The sequence below is a fragment of the Electrona antarctica genome (assembly GCF_951216825.1).
Source record: "Electrona antarctica genome assembly, chromosome: 19".
Classification (NCBI taxonomy): Eukaryota; Metazoa; Chordata; class Actinopteri; order Myctophiformes; family Myctophidae; genus Electrona; species Electrona antarctica.
The window spans coordinates 6,225,204-6,244,534 of NC_136800.1; the positions used below are offsets into that span (position 1 = coordinate 6,225,204).

The window sequence follows — 19,331 nt, forward strand, 5'->3', positions numbered from 1 at the left end:
GCCCATGCCATAAACAGAGTTGATGTCCCATACAGCTACCAATCTGCAGCAGGGTGTCTGGGAAGTGAAACAAGGACACAGCACAAAAACATCAAAGGGATCTAACCAGGAACCTGCACCCATTGGGCATTAATGTCAGAGGTCGACATTCTACCCACAATGCATTCTGAAGTTCAGCGGTGCTGTGTTTCTGCGGGTCTTGCCTTGGATTCGTTAGATCAAGGTAGTGATTGGGTTAGATAAGATCAGTGCTGCCGTGGAGCCTGCTTAGGGACATGGATCCTGTGGCGACTGAGGCCTTATTTTCTGCTTTGAGGTGGTGCCAAACGTTTTGGTCACGTTTTGATCATATGTGTACGGTAACCCTCCTATGTGAGATGTTATTCACCGTTGGCTCTGTGTGTGTGCATGTGCATGTGCATGTGCGTGTGTGTGTGTGTGTGCGTGTGTGTGTGTGCGCGCGTGCGTGCGCTTATGTGTGCATGCGTGCATGTGTGGGACAGCATTTGCGTGTATGTGTATCTGCGTTGAGTCACCTTGCAGGGTTTCTTTTCCTGCATGCATTTGAAACGGTGGCTACACAGTGTGCACTGTTGTACATAATGGCGGAATCATATGCCACATCACAAAGAATAAAGTCTAGCCTTGTATGCAACCTGCGCTCTAGGACTTTCTATTTCATATCCCTCAGGTGTCACGCAATATGTCCTTAACGAACACACCTACCCTAATAACCCCAAGTGACTTCCGTTCATTGTTTTCCCCTTGGTTTCTTGGTGGAGGAGCCGGACAACCCTGGCCAATATAAGGACATGCAGTACGCAGCGGTAACAGTCACCAGATGGAAGGGATGGAATGAATAGTAATAAACAGCATCAACATTGACAGGTAAGAGATGCGGGCCTGTCACATTTGTATGCCATCGCTCAACAAATCCAGCCTTGCATTTGAGATAAGCCTTTCTGTATAGGAGAAGGAGGGAGACAATCACACTGCCACTTGCTGGTTCAAGAGCTTTTATTTTGATGAATTACGAACAACGTTTCGGTCTTGCGACCTTCCTCGGGTTTGAGCCTGCAGTGTGCGGGTCTCCCTCCTTCTACTACACGTCTACTGCTTTGTCGCCAACGCACCTGTGTTCTCTTCATAGATAAGCCTTTCTAAAAAAAACAAATCATTCGCCGCTGTGATTATAGTCCTTGAAATCAAAAACGGGAAGAATGAACCACTGAACAGCAGCACTAGAGGTTTTTGCGCGCTCCCCTGAATCATGCTCTCATCTCTTGCAGATCATCGAAGCCATCAGCAATGCCGTTTCTTCGCCTAGTCCTCCTGCTGACCACTCTCCTCGTGGTCTTGACGGCCACGCTGACCTCTGGCGCCAGAACCACCCGCTGGCCCAAGCCTCAGACCACCAAGAAGCCTCCTCGAGTCGGAGGAGGAGGAGGACCGCCGGGCCGCTACAGGCAGACCACCACCACCACCCCGACTCCAGACAACATGCATACGGATGAGACCACGGAGACCATGATGGACGCCTACACCCTCTCCTCCACGGACAGCACCACCTACGCCAACGAAGCCTACACCGCTGACCTACAGACGGAGGGCATACCACCCCCGGGGCCTTTCTTTGGGAATTTCACTGTGGATACAAATGAGTGTTTCTTTAACTTCTGCGAGTGCTGCCCACCAATTAAAGGTTTTAAAGACAGTTTCCTGAAAAAGCTGTTTCTATGTCATGCCACTCTGTGGCGCGCTATGAGCTTGTAGATCTGCTATTTTTCAATAGCTAAAGCATAACATAATGCTAACACCAAAAGGGGTTCCCGCCCAGAATGGGTTAAAAAGTTTTAGAGTTGTTTGAATTAGCATTTTATATAAATAATACAGTGTGTTCAAGCATATGCTGGGTTCCCTTCTTCTTCTGTCATGATCAGAATGCTTTTTACCGGCCTGGGCCGGCCGAGGGGTCCAGGCACCTGGGCTGGTAATCCAGCCCGACGACCTTTGCTGCGTGTCCCCCCCCCCCCCCCCCCCCAAAAAAAGAAGATGCTTTTTACATGACTTCCATTATCTTCTTCAGGGCCACCAGGCGAGAAGGGTGATCCTGGACCAAGGGGGCTCCCTGGTCTGTTTGGGCTTCCTGGATCTACTGGACTGGATGGAGAGAAAGGTGGGTGATGATTGATAACACATTCTGAGGGGCACGGTGGCTCAGTTGGTAGTGCTGTTTCCTCCTCCGCGTCATCAGTGCCCATACCCGAGGCGTGGTTGGCGAAAGGGCCTTTCTGTGTGGAGTTTGCATGTTCTCCCCGTGTCCCCTAGGGTAGGTACCCTCACAAAAAACATGCAGTAATCCTGGTTGGAATAACGTGTTCCTTCCACGCGCTACGTCCAACCAGGGAAACTCTCCCCTGTCAGGTGTAAAGGAGCAACTTGGACACTCAGGCATGAAGGAAGCATGAGTTCAAGTCCGTTGCTCTCCCCATGTCCCCCATATATGGGGACTAGGTTGGCGGAGGGTGTGTAGAGCCCAGGATCACATTAGATAATTGACACAGGGGTGAAAAATGGGTTACAAAATCGTGGGATAAAAATTATAGAGAAGATAACACATTCTGGTTGCTTCATTCTCTCAGACTCTGAGAGACTTTGAGCAAAGAGGCTGCCTGGTATTTGCTTTGGCTGTGTCACATGACATGACATACGCAGCCAGTTACAGCAAACAGAATGTCTCTATGGGTTACGAGTGCATGGACACTGGACAGACTACCAGAAACAACAGCTGTATTTTGTTTCTGCCATAAAGATAGAAGGTATCATTGTGAAATTGTTTTATTTAAAACAAAATGGCATTCACAATTTTACATTTAGCAGTATGAGTAATCGTGACAATACTTTCTTGTTCTTCCTCAATGATTACTTTTTTTTTTTTTTTTAAGATATTTTTTTGCGGCTTACGCCTTTTATTGGTTTTTGAAGGGACAGACAGTAGGCTGACAGGAAACGGGAGAGAGATGGGGGAAGACATGCAGTAAAGGCCGTGTCGGGCTCGGGAGTCGAACCCGCGGCACACTGCGACTGGATTACCAGTCGGGTGCCCAGACGGTTACGCCACCGCCTGGGCCCTCAATGATTACTTTTACTTGTAAATCTGTTGTTATTTTAATATATCAAATACAATGATGTACAGTTCTTGGCTCCTCTACTATATTATATAATATAATGTACGCTACTTTAGTACTTATTTATATATTGTTTAACTCATAATAAAGTGCTTTAAAAATAAATCCCCCGAATTATCAATGTGTCACTATACATTTATTTTGTTCCTCAGGTGAAAAGGGTGTACCAGGACTTCCAGGGATCGCTGGGGCTCCTGGAGTTGCAGGGAAAGGTGACAAAGGTACCCTCTTTTTGAAACCGCCTCCTCGCCGCTCGCCCTACACACTTGCCCTCGGTATGCGCGTTCACGCGAGGCTGCGCCATATTAAGTGTCGTCCGAAACCAAGCAGCCTTGAGTGGAAGTGGCTTATAAAGCCCTCAAGAGCGAGTCTATTCCGATCTAGACTCGATTGCCTTGTGCAGCCCTGCTCTCTGTCCGCATGGAAACCGCGACCTACAAAATGTAAGAACCATCACAAATATATGATAAATAAACTGCTCCTAAACAATCTTCATCTGATGCAGAATAGATAACGCTCCAACTGATGTTCACAAGGGCTCTTTATTTACCCCACCGTGAAAAACTATACATTAATAAACCACACAAACAAAACACCTTTTAACACAATGATTTATAAACACCATGGATGTATATGAAATGTCCTTTTGACAATCACGCTGTAATTCCTTTTAAATGTCGATATTAATGAAATCCATGTCACAAAATACGATGCAATGCAATATAACTGTACAAACAAAATAACAGGTAACACAATGGCATGATGGTAACCATGGCAACGAATGGTGTCTGTTTCCTGTTTCTGCACAAGGAGGGCGAGTGCATTTCCAAACTGTTTTTTATACCCAGCACCCTAATCAAGGGAACTTGATTCAGCTGGAGGGGCACTTCTTTTTTTTCTTTTTTCTTTCTTTTCAAAATCTTTTTATTCAGGTTTTTGTAACAGTAGCCCAGGGGCAAGTATTAAACAGACTTTTTTTCTTTTTTAAATACATTTTTATTTCATTTTTAGATGAAAGGCACAGGTACAGGCATACAAAAAAATGCACATAAAACATAATTCAAATTCTTTGCCAACTACAATCAGTGGCTTGCCCCTTGCCTCATTTTAAAAAATCCTACCCCCAAACCCCAGCACCAACCACCGTTGACAAAAAAAAGAGAAAAATATAGTAATGATTATAACAATTATACAACATAAAGCTCGAACAAATTGTAAATAAAAAATAAAAAATAATCCCTTCCAACCCACCCCGTCATAGGCCTGAAAAGAAATAAGCAAAGGAGGGGCACTTCCTGACGAGGGAACCTCCCGAGAGCACTTCAAGTCAAGGGACTGGTTTAAAAAAGGGCCATATGCAGGGGTCATGCCAGTATAGATCAGGGGTGGGAAACTTTGAGGATGGAGAGGGCTAATTATTTCCACACTCAGTCCAGAGGACCACATTTCATATTACTGTTGTAGCAACAATAGTAGATCAGCTATTTTTGCTATTATTTGAATTGAAATCCTGAATAATCTTTTGCTATTTTTGAATTGGAATCCTGAAAAAAGTCAAATTTTTATTTAATTTCAAATTGCTTTCAAATGCCTTTAATTATAGTTATGTTAACTTTATGAACTAAATACAAATACATTGGACATAAGAAAATAACATTTTAATACCACTCATTAAGCTACTAATTTAGACTGAAGTAATTCAAGTGGGTCATGTTTGCAAATCGATAATATACTTGCTTTGTTGTGAGTAATGTAGAAGTTCTGTGTAAATTAAACTGATGTAATACTGATGATGTATTTTCAGTTCAAATGTTATAGTTGACGAGTTGACCAAATAGTTTCAGGGAAGTATTTCTCGCTGTATAAAGAAAAATACTTTCTGCTCTTAGGTGACCCAGGCCTTAAAGGAGAGCGCGGTTTGAAAGGAGACTCAGGAAATACGGGACTCAATGGGACGGCGGGGACGCCCGGACAAAAGGGGGAGTGTTTCGATGCGAGAGGTGATCCAGGCCCCCCGGGACTGAACGGAACTTCCGGTGGGCAGGGCGAGAGAGGCGGGAAGGGGGAGCCCGGAGCTAGGGGGCCCCCGGGAGGACGAGGCTTGCCGGGTCCGAAGGGGGAGAGAGGTGGTAAAGGTGGACGCGGGGCGCGGGGTCCAAAGGGCCCCCCTGGTGAGAGTCCGGAGCCGGTCCGCTCTGCCTTCAGTGTGGGCTTGTTCCCCAGCAAGTCTTTCCCGCCGCCCGGTCTGCCGGTGAAGTTCGACAAGGTCTTTTACAACGGGGAGGGCCACTGGGACCCCAATCTCAGCAAGTTTAACGTCACATACTCTGGGGTTTACGTATTCACCTACCACATCACCGTGCGCAACCGCCCCCTGCGCGCCGCCCTGGTGGTCAACGGCGTGCGGAAGCTGCGTACGCGCGACTCGCTGTACGGCCAAGACATTGACCAAGCCTCCAACCTGGGCATTCTGCAGCTCACGGCCGGTGATCAGGTGTGGCTGGAGACGCTGAGGGACTGGAACGGAGTCTACTCCAGTAGCGAGGACGACAGCACGTTCTCTGGCTTCCTGCTTTTCATTGACCTGAAGGTTTTGCCGTTGGAATGAGTCCATATTTGTATTTTTCTTTCCTGCACTAGACTTCCGCCTCTTTGCACTATACTCTGTCAAATCAACGTGACTCAAGTAAATATCACTGCTGCCCCCATGTCTGCTTGCTGCTTTTATATGCTAATCAGAGTAACTGCTTTGCTCGCCCTGCTATTTGATAATGAATGAGGTTTGGATGTATGACTCTGCAACATTTGTATGCTTTCTCACAAAGTAATAAAGTCTCCCTATGCTTGAAATGCACCACATTTGTCGTTTTTGTTTCCAGTGGTAGAACAACTAAGGACATATTATTGAGTGGTGTAAACCACTCCTACAACTGGCTTTTTTGTGCAGAAAAAATGAGCATGGTTGCTATGTTCACCCTGTTCACCCGGGTGTGATTTCATTACGTCAGTTGTTTGTGCAGAAAAAATGAGCATGGTTGCTATGTTCACCCTGTTCACCCGGGTGTGATTTCATTACATCAGACATGATTTCATTACGTCAGACAGGCTATATTACACCACTCAGTTCACACGGGTGTGATTTTTATTATTATTATTATTCAAGTACAATTTTGAAGTACTTTTAACTTTACTTGAGTATGTCCATTTTCCAATACTTCTACTCCACTACACTATTACATCTCACAGGGAAATATTGTACTTTAAAACAGTTGTCATGTTGCACACATGCTTAGAATAGCCGCCCTCGTTGAAAACAACTTATTTCCAACTCCAGCTTGTCTCAGTTCAGGCTGCATGAACAGCGCTCGAGCGCTCGGTATCTGCCCCCTCTATATTGTAACTCTTCTATTAGATGGCTCTGGAGTCTGGGCCCACATTAAGTGAATAAAGTTGTAGTAACTCTCTCATCATGGGTCTGACTATATTTGGGCAAGTCTCACCCAGAAGGAATTCCATATTTGGGCGTACAGTACGTGGCACCACTCATTGTACCCTCATCGTGTCACCGAAGCACAGCTTATGAGCCGCCGCGGTCCCCAGTGGCCAATCAGAGTCCTGCTACGGTATTACTCCACCTTCAAGACACGCACAATACCGACGACCCCAAAGGCCGGCCTGGCAAGACTACAACGCAATTAAAAGCGCAATTTTAATTCAGTAAAAAAAAAAGGAAGAAAGAAATAAGTTAAAACACACCTATCTCTTTAAATTCACGACACATCGTAAAAAACCCAAAAGAAAACGATATAAAAGGACATTTGAATACAGAAAAACAAAAGAAGACAAAATAAAACAGAGATAACAAGAGAGTGAAATTACAGTGCAGAAGAATAATTTCAAAACCTCAATAAAAGCCGGGCAGCGTAGCCCCGTTAAGTTCTTATCGGACACCCTTTGCGTCGGTCGCCTCCCAAGTTTAATTTTTTTTAACTCCCCCCCCCCTCAAAATAAAATAAATGGGAGCTCACCTCGTTAGACGGTACGTGACGGAGACAGACACGGAGCCGGACCCGACGCAGAGGTCCGAGTTCGGCCCCCACGCGGGCTTCCCGCCCCACGCGAGGAGAGCGGAGCGGGAGATGGTGGCCAGCCAGCAACAGATGAACCTGGCCCAGCTGCCGCTGGAGCAGAGGGACTACTGCGCCCACCACCTGCTGGCGCTGCTCAAGTGCAAGAGGGACAGCTGGCCCGACGTCCTGCAGGCCTGCCGGCACCGGAGGCACGCCTGGGACCACTGCGAGCACCGGGACTACGTCGCGCGCATGAAGGAGCACGAGCGGGAGCGGCGGCTGCGGCTGAGGAGGAAGAGGATCGAGGAGGCCGAGGCGGCGCCGTGACGATCACGTTCCAGTCCCAGTGGATCCGTTTGAAGCCCAAGCCCCCCCGGCCACTGAGAGGAAATACACTGCCCATGGTTACTGCAACTCGAGCGGCACTGGGCCATAGACATGAACGCGCGAATACGCGATAGCGGCGGTGCTCACTGCTCGTTCATGACTCACACGTACGCACGCACGGTGCTCGTTAATGTTTTCGGCCCAGCGTGTTCAGTATTCACGCATGGCCAAAATGCACCCAGAATGCACTCTGTTCCAACCCGGAAGAAGGGGTGAAAACGCCTCATGCGCTGGGTGAGCAACCCAATGCAAGTGGATCCGGTGACGTCTCTATTATTTAACTCTATGGTATGACGCAGTCATGAGGTGTGGGTCATGACTGAAAGAATATGGTCTCTGTTTGAAGCAGTCATGAAATAATGAGGTCGCGTGTACAAACGGACGAAATGAGGTGGTTGGCATCTCCCTTAGAGATGTTGTGAGAAGTTCAGTTATACACGAGAGAGACTCGGAGTAGAGCCGCTGCTTCTTCACTTGGATAGGAGCCAGCTTTCGGCATCTGGTAAGCATGCCTCCTGAGTCCTGAGCGTCTCCCTATAGGGACTCAGGTCCTGTTGCACGTCCCACTGGAAGCAGACCCCCGGGAAGACCAAGGACGAGATGGGAGGATTATATCTCCAAACTGGCCTTGAAACGCATCGGGATCCCCCAGGAAGACGTTACTAATGTTGCTCTGGAGAGGGAAGTCTGGAGCTCTCTGGTTGAGCTGCTGCCCCCACGACCCTACTCCGGATAAGCGGTTGTAGGTGGATGGATGGATGGATGGATTACAGTTTTTGATTGATTGAATACTTTATTGAAGATTTATTTTGGGGGGACTTTATGACATTTACATTAGACTGACAGGAAATGTGGGGAGAGAGATGGGGAGTGACACGCAGCAAAGGTCGTCGGGATCAGGATTTGAACCCATGACACGCTGTCAGGTTGGCATTGCAGCCGATAGGGTGCCCGGACCACCACCCCGGGCCGAATACTTTATTAGACAGAAATGTAAACAGTACACAGTACAGGCACAACACTTAAAGTAAAAGGATAACTTTTACAAAAAAAGGCCTTGCGGTCGTGTTCCCATTCGGGTCCTACGTATTCAATTCATCATGAACATGAAAAATAGCAACACAATTGTTGTATATTAAAATGGCATAATTAAACACCACTCTAAGCTACTAACAAAACCAGATGAAAGTATGAAGAAAAGCAGGGAGAGATGAAATGATGGTCTTATCGGAGTTGTATTTATTTCAAATTCAGAGTACAACAGAGCATCGCCGTGGGCCGCCTGAGTGGCCGAGGCGGCGCCGTGACGATCGCGTTCCAGTCCCAGTCGATCCGTTTGAAGCCCAAGCCTTCCCGGCCACTGAGAGGAAATACACTGCCCATGTTGGGCGAAAGTAGTTACTGCAGCTCGAGCGGCACTGGGCCATAGACATGAACGCGCGAATACGCGATAGCGGCGGTGCTCACTGCTCGTTCATGACTCGCACGCACGCACGCATGCACGCACGGTGCTCGTTCACGTTTTCGGCCCAGCGTGTTCACGTATGGCCCAAAATGCACCCAGAATGCACTCTGTTCCAGAGTGCAAACGGGGTGAAAGGGGTGAAAACGCCTCATGTGCTGCGGGTGAGCAACCCAATGCAAGTGGATGGCAGGAGAAATCCGGTGACGTCTCTATTATTTAACTCTATGGTATGAAGCAGTCATGAAGTGTGGGTCATGACTGAAAGAATAAGGTCTTATCTGTTTGAAGCAGTCATGAAGTGTGAGATGGGAGGATTATATCTCCAAACTGGCCTCAAAACGCATCGGGATCCCCCAGGAAGTTACTAATGTTGCTCTGGAGAGGGAAGTCTGGAGCTCTCTGGTTGAGCTGCTGCCCCCACAACCCTACTCCGGATAAGCGGTTGTAGATGGATGGATGGATGGATGGATGGATTACAGTTTTTGATTGATTGAATACTTTATTGAAGATGTATTTTTGGGGGATTTTATGCCTTTTGATAGGACATTATAGACTGGCAGGAGATGGGGGGAGTGACACGCAACAAAGGTCGTCGGGATCAGGATTCGAACCCGTGACACGCTGTCAGGTTGGCATTGCAGCCGATAGGGTGCCCGGACCACCACCCCGGGCCGAATACTTTATTAGACAGAAATGTAAACAGCACACAGTACAGGCACAACACTTGGTCTAAAAGGATAACTTTTACAAAAAAAGGCCTTGCGGTCGTGTTCCCATTCGGGTCCTACGTATTCAATTCATCATGAACATGAAAAATAGCACCACAATTGTTGTATATTAAAAATGTAAAATGGCATAATTAAACACCACTCTAAGCTACTAACCAAACCAGATGAAAGTATGAAGAAAAGCAGGGAGAGATGAAATGACGGTCTTATCGGAGTTGTATTTATTTCAAAGTCAGAGTACCACGGACCACGGACTGACCTGACCACCTCAGTGGCCAAAAAAGTCCTTGCCGTCGTGTTCCCATTCGGGTCCTACGTATTCAATTCGTAAACATGAAAAATAACAACACAATTCAATATCATCACAAAATATGAAACACTGTATGTGTTCATGCTGACAGACTACTGATTTCATTTGCATTATAGCTGGTTTTATGTTTTCTTTTTATGTTGATTTTGTGTGCAGGCATGCTTTGCTTTATTATTTCATTTTGAGTTGCAGTGTTTTGGAAGCCAGTGGCAGTGGCAGCAGCCAGCATTGATGACTCTAATTAGAGAAGTAAGTTGAACAGGTGCAGGACATGAACTAATTACTTCATTGCAGGGAGAGCCATCTGGAAGGCTCTCCCTATTTAAAGGCCACGTGTTGAAGACTGAACCAGTTTTGCCCTAGACACGGTCTGTGAGTGACACACAAGAGGACTCCAGCAAGGACAGAGGAGAGGACCTGTATTTGAAAAGCAACCAAATGGACCCCCACTGGAAAGGGAAGTAAACTCCAGCAAGGACATAGGAGAGGACCTGGATTTGAGAAGGAAACCAAATGGACCCCCACTGGAAAGGGAAGTAAATGCACAAGCCACTTTAATCTACACTCAGATTCGAATCATTGGAAACTGTGGCCTTTAATGACTCTGCATTCTGCATCCTATAGGCAGTTAGCCCCTCTCGGGACCCCGTAAAGGTTAAACATTTGGATGTTTACCTTCCGGAGGGTCCCTTCTCAGTTGTCGCCCGCAAAATGGCGATTCTGGAATACAGACGGACTTGGCCTCGCATATGTCCTTGCTGCGCTGTTTGAGTGATGGTTATATGTCTCTAAAGAAGCATATATCGGCAATAGGAGACAACGGAAACCTCAGCGAACGGCGCAGAAGCCGTTAAGTATTTTTAATCTTTGTTAGACCGTTTTGGCAGCTCTGAAATTCTCTCTTCCTCACTTCCCATGTCCCGCCTCCCGAGCGGTGGCTGGCTAGCTGCACGTCCTATATTACTGCCTCTGATTGGCCGACCGCATACATGCAGGATGTTGTGTCGTGGGAGGCGGGACAGAATCGCCATTTTGCGGGCGACAACTGAGAAGGGACCCTCCGGAAGGTAAACATCCAAATGTTTAACCTTTACGGGGGTCCCGAGAGGGGCTAATAGGCAGTATACAGTGCTTTAAACCTGGATAGCTACGAAAGATAACTTTGTTTTATTGGACATTGAAACCCCCCTTTATTGAACTTTGAACATTGAATGAACATTGAATATCCCACTGCTCTGAAAGACCCCTCCCTCATTGAATATTGAATTGACTTGAATTGCTCTGCTTTTATTATTCTATAGTGGATTAAAATAACATTGACTTTGGACTTTGCCTCATTGTGTGGTTTTGTGTGGTGTCTCCCAATTATGGTCACATCTTAGAACTGTATTTTAATTATTGTTCACACTACTGTGTGACATATGTACTATGTACAGAGTGGAAGAATATAGAGGGGTGGTGAGTGGACGTCACCCGTGCCAAGTTGCATCGGAGAAGGTTGACATGACAAACTCACTGCCAAATGAAAAAGCCCAAAAAGATATCTTAAAATGTAAAGGTCCTAGGTCACTAACCATGCTTTTTCGCCATCCCTTTCTGTTTCATTGTTTAAAGTGTGCCATAGAAATCTGTTGGTGGTGCTATAACAGGCCAAAGTGAAAGGGGTGGGATTTATTCCTCAGCCTAGTAGGAAAGTGCGTGAAAGATTGCATGTAAATTGCACGCTGCGTTCATGATTTGAGCCTGCAATCTTTTTGTTCAAAACCGGCCAATCCTGCAAACTTTAGAAGCCCATGTTAGCCAATTAGGATGGAATATGAAATATCGGACCGATCCGTCTTGAGCACATGACTATAGAGATACTGTGTAACGATTTGTGGGATTTTTGGACAGAATCTGGAGGAGTAATATAAAGAAATGTGTTTTACAAAAGTCGGCGTACTGGTGGCGCTATAAAAGGCAGATGTTAAAAATGCAGATCAAAGGTTCTTCCTTGGCCTCTAGGGAGTGTGAATGCAACGTTTCACACAGATCGGTACAGTTATAACATATAGGTAAAAATGTGAAAATCTGTCTCATGGCGGGACGCTCTGCACAATTTGGGGCAGAGGTTCATCGTTGGCATCCAGGGAGTGTGTGGGCAAAGTTTGGCATCGGCCGCGCCAACGGTGTCGGAGCTTAGCTGTACACAGACGGACGGACACACACACACACATGGACGGACGGAGTGCAAAACATACTCTTTGGCTGGTGGAGACTAACTAGAAATGCATTGATTATTTGATGTCACTTTGTAGATTTAGATTATTCTTTTCAAAATCTTTTTATTCAGGTTTTTGTAACAGTAGCCCAGGGGCAAGTATTAAACAGACATATAAAATGTAAAAACAAAACTCAATCCCCTATCCCACCCTCCCCCCACCCACAATCCCAAGGATAGTCGGAAAAACAGTCTGGAGGAAATAAAATAAATAAATATATCTATATACACATAAATACATGTATAATACATGTAGATTTAGATTATTAATACAAATAAAACCCCATTTTATCTGTGAGCTTGTAGAGCTACCATTTTCGAAAGATTTTAAACAAATTTTGAGTACTTTTAATACTTTGTATATTTAGAAGTCAATACTTTTGTACTTTTTACTCTAGTAGTATTTGTACACTATTGCTCTTAAGCAAAGGATCTCTGGTTAGGTTACTCCGTGTATTTCTCATAAGCACACTGCAGAAACTACTGTAGCTGGTATGTTGTATTTAATGCCCACAAGAGGGCGTTAACAGCTAATGTTTGGTATAGAGGTGCTGAATGTGGTGTTACCCTAGCCTGATTATCAGACTAGGCTAGTGTTACCCTTGGTGCTATTAAAATCCAATTCTAATGTAGTTATCAAATTATTATTATGATCATTACGCTTATCATTCTCTACTTGTTCCACCCTTCCTGTCTTGATTGGATCACCCTTTGTCTCTTTTATGATGAATTCCTGTTCTGTTCTTTGTCAATATAGAAGTGTCTATTTGTACGTCTCTAAATGTTTTTGATGAATTGAACATGGTGGACCCTATTGGAAACAAGTGTAATGCTTAATTGGGTCGTCCACTCACAGTTAACAGCCTTTGTATTGAGTTTGTGCTTGAAATGTACTGTAATTCTGCAAACTGTTAATAAATATTTCAATCAATCAATCAAAGAACCTCCCACCCTTTTGTGAGCTCCATAGGTGGCATCATTCTCAGGTCCATATTGGAACTCACAAGGTTGCCGCCGTAAGGTGGTGAGCCAAGGAAAAGCTATTATCTGGGCATGTCATAATAGTCAAACATTTTGTGAAAATCCACCGATGTTCCCACCAGTATCCGCATCATGGATGCAGAGACATAAGCCCCAAGGTAGCTTACCACCTGGAGTTGGAACTTGAGCCCGGACCAGACTTCTATCTCATTTCCCCTATAGCCCTGGCCTATAGTGTGACTGACAGTCAGCCTTCAGCGAGATATATTCAGCCTACCTCACCAGATCGCTCTTAAATGTTTGTTTTTTTTGCGGCTTTCGCCTTTAATTTTTTTATTTTTTTGAGTGGTGCAAACCACTCCAACAACCAGCTTTGTTTGTATCCGTGTTTGTGTGTACCTGTACGTGGGGCCCAAAAGAATGAGCATGGTTACTATGGTCACTGACATTATGTCAGACCACAGCTGATCAGGCTATATAAGACCTTGCACCACTCAGTTCACACGGGTGTGATTTTTTTTTATAGAGGGACAGACACTAGGCTGACAGGAAATGGGGGAGAGAGATGTGGGGGTGACATGCAGCAAAGGCCGTCGGGAACGGGAGTCGAACCCGCGGCACACTGCCAGACTCGGGCTACCGGCCAAGGTGCCTGGACCGCTGAGCCACGGCCCAGGCCACCAGATCGCTCTTAAGAGAATTGCCAGCATCATGTGCTCACCTGATTTGATGTCATGCCGTGGTGTCAATACAGCAGCCTTTGAGTGATCCACCCTGCATGTCCAGTCATTGGTTTATTGGCCTAATGAAAACCTCTGGCACAAATTATATTGTCATAGTCCGCCTACTGAGCAAACTGCCTCCAAAGTAACAGACTGCACACTAGTAGTAAAGCTAAAAGACCATGGCACTTTTGAAGAAAAATTTAAAAGCCTTGTTTTCTACGGCATGGCAAGAATAAAGAATAATGTACCTACACGTTGTGGCACACAGCTTCATCAGGGCGACAGTCACTTTGTACCAATTCTACCAAAGAGCAGCTTGTGTTGGGATTTTTTCTTTGCCACACAAAGACATTCTCCCTTTTCTCTGTTTCTCCAGACTTACTGCATGTTGTTGCAGGTTTAATCAGCCAGTGACTGTCCCCACCCCTACAGTGGCTACACGGTATTAATCCTGGTGTCAGGATGGTACCTCGTGATATCAACCGCTCTTACCTTGTCGTAACAAGTGTGGCCTGGCTGTACCTTGTGAATGAATGTAGAGCGACTACAGGAGGAAGCCTAGTAGACGCCTGGGGGGACTCCAATAAACTAAGGTTCATAGGGTTTAAGTTTAATCTCCGAAGCAAGCATGACATGACACCTTTTAATGATTATGATTTGCGACTTCACACCTTCTGGGCCCATGGCGTGACGTTGTTATTGACTCTAGTGATAATAATTTGACCCGTTTCATCCCACAGGGTATATTCCGTTTGTTGAAAGTGCTTCTCAAGTGAGCGCGCGGCGGGAGGGGGGCCTATAGCCTCCTACCCATGCATTCAGCTATATGGCTGCGCTACGACGGCATAATTCAGCAACATCTCTCAGGGAGGCTGCTTTTTAAATCCAGTAGATTAGTAAATGATACAAAGGGTGATGTAAAATAGCATCAATGAAAGTCTGCACATACTAGTCCAGGTCCAGTCCTAGGCCGGCTCGGACTTCATACAGTGGAATTAGTTGGTTTGAATTAGACAAGTTACTTTACCCATTTTGGGCGGGAACCCCTTTTGGTGTTAGCATTATGTTACGCTTTAGCTATTGAAAAATAGCAGATCTACAAGCTCATAGCGTGCCACCGACTGGCGCGCTACGAGCTTGTAGGTCTGCTATTTTTGAAAAATCGTGAAAATATTTATTTCAGAAAACTGGAGGATTTAGAAGATTCTTTTAAAATGTTGAATAATGGTATTTGCTTTTCCCCTTACCTTTTCTGTCTAATCAGAAATTCTCCCATCCCATGAATGAAAACAAACAAAAGCTTACATATAGGTCCAAACGTCACCAACTGGCACCACAGGCAGGATAGAAAAAAGATCCCTTTGCACAACTATCATTATTATTCAATATCTTATCTAAAAAATAAATTCTCCTTTTATCAAAGGTTCACTCTACTAGAGTTACTGGAGTTACCGGTTTTATAGTCTATATTCAAAGTAAACGATTATTATACTAATAATCCAATAAGCAAATAATATGAATGGTCTATTCAAATACTCCATTTATATTATATACCCTTGTCAACACGCAAAACTAGAAAAGTGTGTGCTCCTCTGAACGCAGGTCTCCACCAGGCAGGGTTGCCTATAGGGTCCTAATAAATTAGAGTGGAATATCATATGAGACATCACATGACTCCAGAGACAATGTGTACCAAAGGCATAATGGTGGAAATTATAGTCAAATGGTGCAAATGGCCGGGGCCTGCTGTACATGGGGAGTTGGGTCATGACTGAGCCAAGGAATCCAGTGGGAAACGCTTTGATGTGGTTCAAGAGTTGTCGGCCCAAATGTAAAGCTGCCTGTTATAATATAACAGTTAGTGCTACAACGAGGCCGATTTGAAAAATCTGGGGTGGAGGTTCTTCCTTGGCTTACTGGAGATTATAACTGCAGTGCTCACAGACAGACAGACAGACAGACAGGAGTGACAAAACCCTGGCAAAGACAGTAATATGGAATTCATTGTAAACAATTCATATAGACCCTTTTCAAAATGAGTAGCGATATTTAGCTTAGCTGACTTTCTGGGGACTGCCCATAAATCCAACCGTTAGTCCGACCTACGTGGCCGGGTATAAGACTGAGGTTACGGTTATGGACCTTAGACCTATACGTGGTCCGGACGTCGTCAATATAACCACAAAGGTGGCCTGGGCCATGGCTCAGTGGTCCAGGCACCTTGGCTGGTAATCCAGTCTGGCAGTGTGCCGCGGGTTCGACTCCCGATCCTGACGGCCCTTACTGCATGTCTTCCCCCCATCTCTCTCCCCATTTCCTGTCAGCCTACTGTCTGTCACTCCATAAAAAAATATAAAATAAAGGCGAAAGCCACAAAAAAAACATTTAAAAAAATATATATATATAACCACAAAGGTGCTCTACTACAGTACACAGAGGATGTTCCTATAGTGGTTGCTCTTGCAGTTTGCTTTCTCTTGTTTCCCAGACCAGAGACTTGGCTTGCAAATGATTTACGTCATAAGTGCTCTAAACAAACATTACAAAAGTCCATAGACTTGGCTGCCACATGACACGATGCCATGCATCGGAGGGGCTAGCGCCACTCTGTTACGGCTGTGGCCGTATTTGTTTATTCTTATGATTTTTGTGTGGCATTATAAATATCTATCTATCTATTTTGTTGTGGCTATATATATTTATATTCCTTAGTAGACTTATTATATATTTATATCTCCATATAAGTGTTATTTGTTATGGGGTATTCTTTGCTATGATATCTTGAGAGGTTATCATGTTGTGTTATGTTGTGTGATATATTCTATCCTGATGCAGTTGGAGAATCTGAAGAGTTGGGTGTGGGTGGGCTGATTGCTAATCACTTTGATATGGTCATGGGCGTGTCCTTCATATACATGAGGATCTGATCAATCCCCACGGATTGATTGACACCGGCCTGACAGCTGCAGGCCGCCATCTATAAAAGCCAGTCTGTTCCTAGCAGCCGATGGGGAAACGACTGCTTTGTGGCTCCTTCGTCTCTCCCCCCAGCCGTGCTACTCCCCTTTTGATTCATTTTAGCTTGTGAGTTATCGCCCTTCGGAAAGGAGCTAGGTTTAGTTGTAGTCTTGTCTCTGTTGTTTGTTAGTTCAAGTTCCATGCTATTGACCTTTCCTTTCTTTTATTCAGTCCAATTATGTAAATGTTTCCCTTTTCTTTTCTGTAAATAAATTACATTATGCTGCAAAGTGGTTGTCCTCCATCCAAAATGTTGCGGGCTAGCCATAGGGTCTGTAACAAAAACAAAACAACATGTCTGTATCTGGCTTTCTGGGCAGAATGTACTGTCTCTGGAAGTAGATATCGAGTTCCCTGATTGGCTCAGGATTCCAATTAAAAAAGCAATAACAAAAATAGCCGATCTACAAGCTCAGAACGTGTTGCAGTGTGACACGTTTTGAGCTTGTAGATCGGCTATTTTTGCTACTTTTGTGTGACTTGGAATGACAAAGTATGGCCTAATTACGAAAAAGTTAAAATACGGAGATAAGAGGTTTCTGCCCGACAGTATATGCAATGTGGTCCTCTGGAGTGAGTGTGGAACTATAGTGGCCCTCTGGAGTGAGTGTGGAACTATAGTGGCCCTCTGGAGTGAGTGTGGAACTATAGTGGTCCTCTGGAGTGAGTGTGGAACTATAGTGGTCCTCTGGAGTGAGTGTGGAACTATAGTGGCCCTCTGGAGTGAGTGTGGAACTATAGTGGCCCTCTGGAGTGAGTGTGGAACTATAGTGGCCCTCTGGAGTGAGTGTGGAACTATAGTGGTCCTCTGGAGTGAGTGTGGAACTATAGTGGCCCTCTGGAGTGAGTGTGGAACTATAGTGGTCCTCTGGAGTGAGTGTGGAACTATAGTGGTCCTCTGGAGTGAGTGTGGAACTATAGTGGCCCTCTGGAGTGAGTGTGGAACTATAGTGGCCCTCTGGAGTGAGTGTGGAACTATAGTGGCCCTCTGGAGTGAGTGTGGAACTATAGTGGTCCTCTGGAGTGAGTGTGGAACTATAGTGGTCCTCTGGAGTGAGTGTGGAACTATAGTGGTCCTCTGGAGTGAGTTTGGAACTATAGTGGCCCTCTGGAGTGAGTGGAAATATAGTGGCCCTCTGGAGTGAGTGTGGAAATATAGTGGCCCTCTGGAGTGAGTGGAAATATCGTGGCCCTCTGGAGTGAGTGGGGAAATATCGTGGCCCTCTGGAGTGAGTGTGGAACTATAGTGGTCCTCTGGAGTGAGTGTGGAACTATAGTGGCCCTCTGGAGTGAGTGTGGAACTATAGTGGTCCTCTGGAGTGAGTGTGGAACTATAGTGGCCCTCTGGAGTGAGTGTGGAACTATAGTGGCCCTCTGGAGTGAGTGTGGAACTATAGTGGTCCTCTGGAGTGAGTGTGGAACTATAGTGGTCCTCTGGAGTGAGTGTGGAACTATAGTGGCCCTCTGGAGTGAGTGTGGAACTATAGTGGCCCTCTGGAGTGAGTGTGGAACTATAGTGGTCCTCTGGAGTGAGTGTGGAACTATAGTGGTCCTCTGGAGTGAGTGTGGAACTATAGTGGTCCTCTGGAGTGAGTGTGGAACTATAGTGGTCCTCTGGAGTGAGTGTGGAACTATAGTGGTCCTCTGGAGTGAGTGTGGAACTATAGTGGTCCTCTGGAGTGAGTGTGGAACTATAGTGGCTCTCTGGAGTGAGTGTGGAACTATAGTGGCCCTCTGGAGTGAGTGTGGAACTATAGTGGCCCTCTGGAGTGAGTGTGGAACTATAGTGGCCCTCTGGAGTGAGTGTGGAACTATAGTGGCCCTCTGGAGTGAGTGTGGAACTATAGTGGCCCTCTGGAGTGAGTGTGGAACTATAGTGGCCCTCTGGAGTGAGTGTGGAACTATAGTGGTCCTCTGGAGTGAGTTTGGAACTATAGTGGCCCTCTGGAGTGAGTGTGGAACTATAGTGGTCCTCTGGAGTGAGTTTGGAACTATAGTGGCCCTCTGGAGTGAGTGTGGAAATATAGTGGCCCTCTGGAGTGAGTGTGGAAATATAGTGGCCCTCTGGAGTGAGTGGAAATATCGTGGCCCTCTGGAGTGAGTGGGGAAATATCGTGGCCCTCTGGAGTGAGTGGGGAAATATAGTGGCCATCTGGAGTGAGTGTGGATCAAAAGCTGTATATAGGAGGAAAATCACAC

General features: G+C 45.7%; 2 protein-coding genes across 2 annotated transcripts; both read left to right on the plus strand.

The window, feature by feature from the left end:
• The first annotated feature begins 503 nt into the window (after window positions 1-503).
• LOC306943369 (inner ear-specific collagen-like) lies at window positions 504-5,974 on the plus strand. The gene is made up of 5 exons (XM_079529657.1): window positions 504-888; window positions 1,290-1,702; window positions 2,087-2,176; window positions 3,341-3,409; window positions 5,078-5,974. The coding sequence occupies exons 2-5, from the start codon at window positions 1,309-1,311 to the stop codon at window positions 5,794-5,796; spliced, it is 1,272 nt and encodes a 423-aa protein (XP_079385783.1). The 5' UTR covers window positions 504-888; window positions 1,290-1,308; the 3' UTR covers window positions 5,797-5,974.
• Window positions 5,975-7,204: 1,230 nt separating this feature from the next.
• LOC306943803 (NADH dehydrogenase [ubiquinone] 1 beta subcomplex subunit 7-like) lies at window positions 7,205-7,585 on the plus strand (the record flags this gene model as incomplete). Its single annotated transcript, XM_079530329.1, has 1 exon — window positions 7,205-7,585. The coding sequence occupies one exon, from the start codon at window positions 7,205-7,207 to the stop codon at window positions 7,583-7,585; it is 381 nt and encodes a 126-aa protein (XP_079386455.1).
• Window positions 7,586-19,331: the final 11,746 nt, after the last annotated feature.

Bases quoted from the DNA above. Each gene is read 5' to 3' on its own strand.
- LOC306943369 (XM_079529657.1), top strand. From the start codon at position 1,309: ATGCCGTTTCTTCGCCTAGTCCTCCTGCTGACCACTCTCCTCGTGGTC. The intron at 1,703-2,086 runs GTTTTAAAGACA...TATCTTCTTCAG, and splicing joins GTGCTGCCCACCAATTAAAG to GGCCACCAGGCGAGAAGGGT. The intron at 3,410-5,077 runs GTACCCTCTTTT...TTCTGCTCTTAG, and splicing joins TGCAGGGAAAGGTGACAAAG to GTGACCCAGGCCTTAAAGGA.